The following is a 10,212-nucleotide window of genomic DNA, read 5'->3' as shown; positions in this document are numbered from 1 at the left end:
AATGGATCTTAGGTTAATTGAGAAATTAATATGAACTCTTTATCATACCCTCAGGGGAAATTGAATCCCCACTGCTTCATTGAAAGAGAGATGTCCTAACCACTGGACAATGAGGGTGAATCTGCCCACACGTCGTCAAATTGAGCTTATATCCGCTTCTTTTTCAATAGTATACTTATGCATTTGTTTATAATTATGGTTTCAATGTTTCTATTGAATTTGTTAAAAACTTATAAGCTATGATAAACTGATTAACTATGATATTAAATCTAGTTTAATTCTTGTAAAACGCTTAATTAATGGTTTCAATGGTTTTGTTGTAGAAATTCCATTCGCCGTTCGACTTTTCTTTTCCTCTTCTAAAAACAAAATATCAAAATTGCAAGATTTAGGATCTATTCATTAAATATTTTCTTTTTTATGGGTCAAATTTTATTATTTAAATAATATATTAAATATAGTAATACCTTATCCTATTCATTTTGAAATCTTAGTTAACCATTTAATTCTTTCATTTCAACAACAATAATAACTAAGTCTTTAGTCTCAAACAAGTTAGAATAGGCTAGAAATTAAATGAAACTCAATCACAATCATGTAGTAATAAAGTAGTAATAAAAATAAAAATAATAAAAATAAAAGTGAAAGTAAAGGGAATAGTTCTTTCATTTTTACTTTATTACTCTGGTCTAATTAAATATAACAAAGAAAGAAAAGAAATATGACCTCTCTCTTATGAAAGGCCCGGAAATAAACCGAAGTCACACCCAAAAATAATACTAAATGTAGGGCCCACTTTAAATAAGAGTCGCGCTTAAAAAGGTGACGCATATAGAATTAAAATCATTAATTTCTCTGACTTTTATGTTCCAATCATATATACCACGAGCAAGAATTCCTATTCCATTTCTCGTTTCAGCAAGAAACTCTCTTGTTCCAATCTTGCTGTATCCAGAAATAAACCAAAGTCACACTCAGTACACCACTACCATAAACCCTTCTACTCTCTCCTCTCGCTCTCAATTCCGATCCTGCGACCATGGGGCGTGATTGGCAACATCTCCCACCGGAGCTCCTTCAGGTCATAGGGAAGAAGGTCACCTCCCTTACCGACTACATCCGCTTCCGTGCTGTCTGCCGTCCCTGGCAAACCGCCAGTACCCTGCGCCCTGACCACCTCCCTCTCCAACTACCATGGCTGATGCTTCCTTACCGATCCAACGGTAATAATGATTCAACCCGTCGCTTTTACGATCTTTCAGCTTCTAAAATCCACGAGCTTGACCTCCCTGAGACTCGCGGGATGTCTATCCGTGGATCTTCGCATGGTTGGCTTGTCCTCCAGAAACGTCAAGTGGTGTCCCTGTTTAATCCCATCACCCGTGCAACAATTTCCCTTCCCCCATTCAGCGGACGTCCCACTGCTCTTGGAATTGCTCCCACTACCCTTGATGGATCAGATGCTGAGAATTTATTTAAGAACTGGGAAGATGATCAATATGCTATTAACCCTACTAACAATGTCATGGTCCGTAAGGCTATACTGACATCAAGTCCAGTGCTAGACCCCAGTTGCACAGTTTTTCTTTTTACTAATAGCACATGGTGGCTGGCATTTTGTAAAATTGGGGACAAATGTTGGACACTGAATAAATTTGGATGTGATTGGCCTTGGGGTATTTGCGATATCATGTATAGCAATGGTTTGTTATACACAATTGACCTTTTTTGTGAAGTTACAATGTATAACGTTGATAATCCTTCAAGAACATTGTTGGGTGGCGGGCCTGGCAACATGAATCTGTTGAGTCTGTTTTGCTTTCATCTGGTCGAACGGGTATCTGGGGACATATTGCTCATTGATGACAAACCTATCTATGTTAATGAAGGTTTGATGAAAGCTGAGCATAAAGTGTACAAGTTGAGCAATGATGAAGAACCAGAGTGGATTGAAGTGATAGATGTAGGCCAAAATGTGCTTTTCCTGTGTGGTAAATACAATGCATTTTCCCTCTCAAGGGCTAATCTGCAATTGCCAGAATGGGGTGCAAATTGTTTGTGCTATGACTCGGTAAGGACAGAGCAGAGGAACCGACAAGAAAGTTGTGGCTCATGGTACTATAATCACAACATCAAATTGGCCAGGCTGGATGATGGGAAGGTTACTGATATAACTGGTGATTTAGGTTCATTTCAAGAGAATGATCTTTGGGAAAGGTCTTTATGGCTGACACCGAGTTTGCTCTAGCTGCTTCCTTACTAATGATAGACAGACTATTTTTGTAATTTTGTGGTATAGAATATCAACAGATAATCCTTCTATTAGATTGTTCCATCCTAATACTTTTTCTTACTGTTGTTCCTGCTTCTTCCTGTAGTGAAATGGAAGCAATATACATATTATTGAAGATTGGTGTATTGTCCCAAACTATTTAAGCTGGAATATTTCTTCTCTGTTTAATGATAGTCCCTGCAAATTTTATCTGAATTAATTAATAATGATCCTACTGTTGAGATTTCTTATGAAGTAACAGTGGAATTTCTTGTTGTTATTGGGAACAATAATGTTTCTTTTTCAAGCAAGTACAACTAGAGTGAAATGTTTCTGAGGAAAACCAGTGCCAATGAAGTCGGGACAGTGTAATATATTAAGTGAAGCAGTTACCACATATTAGATGTTTGAACGGTGAATTAAATTAAGTCAAGATAGTCTATGTTGTGCATAGTAATTATCTTTTTAAATGTACTGGTACTTCTTCAATGTTATGGCAACTGTTTTAAATTTTTTTGACTGCAAGCTGATGTTTTATTCAAATATTCTATGTGGTCTATGTAATGAGTTATAATGTATTGGTACAGGATCTGAATCCTTGACTGAAAATTGACACTTCTCCAGAACCGGTAAGACATCAGGTACGAGTTGTTCTGAGTTTAGTTTCTAAAATGAGTTTAGAGAAAAATGAGTTCACTTTTAATTAACCCTTGATTTAATTTATTATAGTTTCTAAAATCTTAAACATATTTAATTTGAGTATCGAGTAATTTTCTTTACTTGTGATGCGCATAAAGTGAAATCTAATTATACACTTTTATGTGTGTGTCACAAGTAAGAAAATGAACATTTGCATTTGTTCTCACAATGACTAATTAGAAAACTAAACATTTATCTTAAGCATGCTACATATTTTTTATTTATTTAATAAAGAATAAAAAGTATCTTATAAATTTTTCATTTAAAAAAAATAAATTTATAAATTTGGGAAATTTTGAAATTTATATGAGGGAATATAATATTATGAATTTTAGATGAGAAAATAGTCCAAATACGCAATTTAAAAGTACTCAATAATATCCATAAACGATATAAAAGGGATACAAAACATTTTTTGTCTACTTTTTAAAAATACAAGCATGCAATTATCTCTTATACAACTAGATCCATCTAATTCTTTCATTTCACAAAAATAAATATAAATTTTAATTTATTGCTTTGGTTCAGAGTTTTAAATAGTGCGCTATAAGAGCAACCTTCACTATAGTATTTTAGGACCATAAATTTTATGGCACTATCGATGCTATAGCGCGCTCTAGCGGTGCAATATAGACATAACGCTGTTTAGAGTCTCGTTAGAATAAAAAGCCTAGAAAAAGTGAATTCGAATCATTTCTCTGACACTTTGGTTCTGATTAGACAACGAGCATATTTCTTTATGTGTTATTAGAAAAATAATGTTTTGAATTTGAGTTATTGATCACGGTTTAAAAGTCACTTTAGATAATACATAAAATATTATTTTCTTTCTAGTATATTTAATTTCTAAAATATTGTATCTATTTTGATTTTTTTAAAAATAACAATCATTAAATAATTTAAAGTTTTTGTTTTTTCAAAAATAGATACAACTTTTTATAAATTAAAGGTACTAGAAGGATGACAATATTTTATGTATTTACTTAGAAGTGACTTTTGAACCGGGATCAATAACTCAGAATCAAAGCATTTTTATTTTTTTTCCAATAACACATAAAGAAATATATTAATTTTTCTTACAGATGCGAAAAATCCGGCCTGAAAAAACTGCCTTTCTAATAAATTAGATTATATTGCATTTCATCTATTTTGAAAGAAATATATTAAATATTTCGAATGTTTCAATACAAAAAATAAATAAATTAAAAAAATTCTGTTTTGTAAAAAAAAAAAACAAAACCGATGAGAATCTCACCGAAAGAAATTACAGAACAAGTGAGTTCTCCAGTTTGACCATTTTTCAAAATCCCACTAAAAAGGGGGTATAATTTGAAATTTTTAATTTTTTTGCATATTAATAAAAATTTCAAAAAATAGTTCTTATTTATAAATTTAATAAAAATTTCGAAAAATAGTTCTTATTTATAAATACAAGTTGTGGGCTTTGGATAAGGGAATCTGTATCACCCGAGGTATTTGAGGTGCAAGTGTTAAATCTGAATCATTCTTTTTACTTAGCATGGATTTCAAAGCAAACCATCTATTGTTTTAGGGGAAATTTCACGTATACCCCTCAAAAACTTCAAAATTACGTATTTCCCCCCTCTAAACTTCAAAAACTCACATATTTACCCATTTTATTATCTTTTCAATTAAAACACATTCTAAATTTATAAAATACACATGTTACTCTTTTATTTAAAAGCATAAAACACCCATTTGACTCTAATTTGATCTAAAGGTTCATCTACCGTTCAAATTGCTTTGAGATCTGTGCACACTAGATTAGCGCGAATGTTGAAGCGAACATGCAATAATCTTATTGCGATGCATGCGGATCGGACGGTAGAGAAACCCTTCAGATTTAAATTTGAGTACGATAGGGCATTTTATACTTTTAATGAAGGGTAAAATAGGTATTTTATATATTTAGAATGAGTTTTAATATAAAAGACAACAAAATGGATAAATATGTGAGTTTTTGAACTTTAGAGGGGGGAATACGTAATTTTCAAATTTAGAGGGGCAAATACATAATTTTGAAGTTTTTTAGGGGTATACGTGAAATTCCCCCATTGTTTTAATAGGCGCCCGTTCATAGTTTCATTCCACATAACCAGGAGCAAAAATTCCGATTTCATTTCTTGTTTTAGCAAGAAACTTTCTTGTTCGGGAAATAAACCAAAGTCACACTCAGTAAACCACTACTCTCTCCTCTCTCTCTCTCAATTCCGATCGATGGATTCCCAACAGAGCAATCCTGCGACCATGGGGCGTGATTGGCAACATCTCCCACCGGAGCTCCTTCAGGTCATAGGCAAGAAGGTCACCTCCCTCGCCGTCTACATCCGCTTCCGTGCTGTCTGCCGTCCCTGGCAATCTTCCTGTTCCCTGCGCCCTGACCACCTCCCTGTCAAGCTACCATGGCTGATGCTTCCTTACCGATCCGACGGTAGGAATTATACAACCCATCGGTTTTACGATCTTGCAGCTTCTAAAATCCACGAGCTTGACCTCCCTGAGACTCGCGGGATGTCTATCTGTGGATCTTCGCATGGTTGGCTTGTTCTCCAGAAAGGTCAAGAGATGTCCCTCCTTAATCCCATCACTCGTGCCACAATTTCCCTTCCCCCGTTCCCTGGACCTCTCTCTACTGAGAATTTATTTGAGAACCGGGATGCTAATGAATATGGTTTTAGTATTAGCCCTACTGACAATGACATGGTCCGTAAGGCTATACTGACATCAAGTGCACATGACTCCAGTTGCAGAGTTTTTGTTCTTACTTATAGCAAATGGCCATTGGCATTTTGTAAGATTGGAGATGTAAGTTGGAAAGCGATTGAATTTCAGTCTGGTTATCCTTGGGGAGAGGATTTTGATGATATCACATATAGCAATGGTTTTTTGTACACAGTTAGCCCCTTTGCTGCAGTTACAATGTATAACCTTGATGATCTTTCAAAAACATTGTTGGGTGGCGGTGTTAATCTAACTGGCATTCATCTGGTCGAAGGGGTATCTGGGGACATATTGCTCATTCATGACAAACCTATATATGTTAATCGATTCTTGAAGGAAACTAGGCATACAGTGTACAAGTTGAGCAATGACGGGCCGGAACGAAAGTGGATTAAAGTGATAGACGTAGGCCAAAATGTGCTTTTCCTGGGTAGTCATCACAATGCATTGTCCCTCTCAAGTGCTAATCTGCAATCTCCAGAATGGGGTCCTAATTGTTTGTGCTATGACTCGATAAGGAATCCACAAGATAGATTTGGCTCATGGTATAATCACAGCATCAAATTGGCCAGCCTGGATAATGAGACGGTTACTGATATAACTGCTGATTTAGGCCGATTTCAGGTGAATGAGCGTTGGCAAAGGTCTTTATGGCTGACACCGAGTTTGCTCTAGCTGCTTCTTTACTAATGATAGACAAACTATTTTGGTAATATTGGGCTGGTATAGGATATCAACCGATAATCCTTCAATTAGGTTGTTCCATGCTATTACTTTTTCTTACTGTTGTTTGTGCTTCTTACTACAGTGAAATTGAAGCTTATACATGTTATTGAATATTGGTGTATTGTCCCAAGCAAGTTAAACTAGTATATTTTCTTATCTGTTTGATGATATTCCCTGCAAAATTTATTGATCCTCTTTTTTAATGTTCTTAGTAGTTGAATTTCTTAATATTTGTTGATGCATTTGGAAGGTTGCATTGCATATTAGAAAGCAATATTATGAATTGATTGTTAACTTGATTTTGAGTTTTCGAATGCTGTTGAAAGGAATTGTGAACAAAAACATTCTGCTTTAGTGTTATTCAACAGATTTTTAAGGGTAATCATGCATATCTCATGCATATCTAACATCGAGGCTGATCAATTGGCCGATTTTTCTCGAGTGCACCAAATGTCATTTGTTGGAACTTTTTATCCTGTTTTTCCAGCCCTGAATGGTTTTACTCAACAAGGGTAATTTTCTGGCTTTTTGGTAATTTTGGATTTTTTGCGTGGTGATCGCTTAATTTCTTATGGGTCTATGTGTATGATGTTCATGGTTTTTCATTTTATTGATTACTGGCACCAGGTTGGGCTTGGGGGTGGTTTCTGTAACTTTTCCTCATTCAACTAAATTACCATACAGAAAAAAAAAACTCAGAAATTGGTTTATTTCCTACCTCTGTAATTCCCACAGAAACTTATCTATTTATAGGCGATACAGATTCACTAATTCCTATGCTTTATCCATATGTCAATCGCTTAATTAAATCTCGCGTTGACACCTCAGCCACCACTTCATCATTCCTTTGCTGAAATGGATTGACTATCCCATTATCAACTGCTTCAATTATCTCCAGTCCGTTCCATGCTGTACTTCTCCTTTTCAGTTCGTTGGGCCCCAGTACACAGCGATAAAGTAACTTTTTTTTTTTAATAGAAAATCCGTAGGCATGCATTTCATTAACACTAATACTGTTGCAACATAAAACCTAACAAACCGACAAACAAATGTTCTAAATGCAAGAAAATAACAATTTAATTGAAAACAAAGCTACACCTAAAAAATAGCAGAGTCTGGATCCTATTACTATATATAACTGTCATTTTTTCCTCACACTGTAAATGACCAGTATATTCAATCCTCTGATATTTGGAAGATATCCACATTTATCCTCTTTTGCAGCTTGAGTTCTTGCAGTAAGCTTGTGCTCAGGTTACCATTAATTGAAATTACCAGTATTCCTCTTTGGGATAAAAGTAATTCCAGAGGATTCCAGAGGTGAGGATTACCAGTATTGCTTGAGACCACCTAACCTGCCAAATCTTGTTCTTTGCTTGGTTGATTTGGTGTGCAGCATCTTGTGGTCGCAACTCAGTGTTTTGGTTAAAATTGTTGGGCTTCTTGGAAGATTTCTGAGCATGGTTTTGGTTCCCTTTAGAATTTATTTCATCAATTTTATGAGCTTTAATATTTCAATTTTGAAGTGATAACCAGGCATGATCTATTCACTCTACACCTTCCATTTTCATTCTCATTCCCATTCTTAATCAAGTTTCTTGAACTCTAGGTCACTACCTTGACTAATTATTCTCCATACATTATTCCAATCTGTAAGGGCAAAATGGAAATTAATATAAAGTTCGTATTCAATATGTGAGTTTTTACAATTTAAATGGATAAATGTGTAATTACTGATTTTGGAGGGGGAAATTGTAATATTAAAACTTTTGAGGGAATACGTGAAATTTCCCCAATTATTTTTTGTGATTCAACGCCGGTAGCACAATAATTTTCAAATTCTATGTGACAAGTTATTCTATTAGGCTAAGCTCCTCTTCCAATTCGTGTTTAATATTTGTGCACTATCGGGTCAATTTAGTATGCATTGGGCTATTCCAAGCGGATCGGGCTATTCTAGAGCCCATTCAACCTACTCTGTTCTCTGTTCTCTGATTTGAGATGTAGCGACCATGCATTAATTGAGTAATAAATTCTTCAAATAAATTTAAATATTTATTTTCTTAAAATCGATGAAGCCAAATTTCATAAAATTGGTGGTTGGCTTTACTTTCTAAAACATACACGAAATGCGATTTTTTTTTTTGACAGAATGGTGGTGTTTGGTTGCGAACCAAAGCTAAGCTGGCCTAAGTTGATTATTTCGACTTAGATCGGTCTAAATTATTTATGTTTAGTTGTGCCTAAAGTTATATTATGATTTAAGCTATTCCTTATTTGATATGAATTTGATGGCTTAAAGTATGATATTATTTATTTTTGTTTTTTTTTTTAATTTAGTTATTTTTGCCAGCTATATAATATATTATTTTGTGTAGTATTTTTAAAATTTTGTGGACCAATATATACATTAATTACTGCAACAGTGAAGACATCATGTTAATATTTTTTTTTGTTTTTAATTATTAGCTAGTGATAGGCAGTTAATTTTTATCAATTTGTTGTATAACAAAATACATCTATTATGTATTCTATTTATTTTATGCATCTATGGGTTTATCTAAAAAAAATGGAAATAAATAAATAAAGAAAAAAAAAATAAAGAGTTTATAAAATTATATAAAACATTTTCAGATATAAATTTTTTTGGCTTCATTATCATGTCATACTATAATTTGTTATCAAAGAGCTAAACTTTATTTTTTCACAAGTTTGTCTAAAACTTATATTACCAGCTTTCGATCAAAGAGCTAAACTTTATTTTTCGTTGTCTAAACTTATATTATTTCGTGCACATCTAACATTTGAAAAAAAAGTGGACTAAACATTTTATATTATCTTTGTTTTGAGATTTGAAAATTGAGAATTGACTCTCCATCGAAAAAAGAAAAATATAGCGCACGAAATTGATAAACCCTTTATGTTGTTAAATCAGTAATACTCTGTTAGATACATAAAAACAATAAACATTTGTTTCAGAACTAAGTAAATGAGTGTTCAGGGGAAAAACAGCTTGAACATTTTTTCTTTCTTATTTTTGAGATGGATAGATAAGTAATCTTGTTGGGTAAAAATGAAGGTTTAATAAATTAAAATTGAACTGCCAATTAATTTGGGACATATTACGTGACAAATTATCGCAGAACATGTACTGTTATGCACTTGTACGAACATATTTGTCCGAATTTATTATAATAACTAACAATATCAATCAACCAATTTGACGATTCATTTATTGACAAAGAATTATCAAGAAGATTTGTGTATATCAAATATACATGCATTAATTATGCATCCATTATAGTGACATCCTCATCAATAACATTTAAAATTGTGCTCTAAGACATGACATTTGACATTGAAAAATCCATTATAGTGACATCCTCATCAAAACGTCTTTTGCAAGGTAACAGCTACTGTTTAATATAATCCAAATTATTCAAGAAATATTTTCAAGGCAACAACGACTATTAATAGTCTCTGTGTAAACTACTATTCTCATTTAAACTACTAGTCTCTGTTTTCTACATCAACTAAGTTTTTTTTCAAACAAAAAATATAAAATCTTGAAATTAACCCGAATAATGTAGAATTTCACAGAGATCTTTATTTGCTTATAAATTTCTGAATTGAGCAATTTCTCTAAATTCTACATTGTCATTCAAAATCAACAGTAGGGAATATTTCTTCCATTTATTCTGATAAATAAAAAATAAAATCAACCAAACTCAATTCATAATTTAGAGCCACTTTAATTATTCTTCCTTTTCAAC

General features: G+C 33.2%; 2 protein-coding genes across 2 annotated transcripts; both read left to right on the top strand.

The window, feature by feature from the left end:
• Positions 1-1,039: 1,039 nt before the first annotated feature.
• Positions 1,040-2,248, top strand: LOC144552532 (putative F-box protein At5g55150). The gene has a single exon (XM_078300496.1). The coding sequence runs from the start codon at positions 1,040-1,042 to the stop codon at positions 2,246-2,248; it is 1,209 nt and encodes a 402-aa protein (XP_078156622.1).
• Positions 2,249-5,209: 2,961 nt separating this feature from the next.
• LOC144552531 (putative F-box protein At3g25750) lies at positions 5,210-6,388 on the top strand. Its single transcript, XM_078300495.1, has one exon. It carries the CDS (start codon positions 5,210-5,212, stop codon positions 6,386-6,388), a length of 1,179 nt encoding a protein of 392 aa, XP_078156621.1.
• The last annotated feature ends 3,824 nt before the right edge of the window (positions 6,389-10,212 follow it).

The sequence above is a fragment of the Carex rostrata genome, chromosome 4, assembly GCF_964058835.1.
Source record: "Carex rostrata chromosome 4, lpCarRost1.2, whole genome shotgun sequence".
Lineage (NCBI taxonomy): Eukaryota > Viridiplantae > Streptophyta > Magnoliopsida > Poales > Cyperaceae > Carex > Carex rostrata.
Note: the sequence above shows the minus strand (reverse complement) of the source record. Positions and strands in the feature narration are given on the sequence as shown.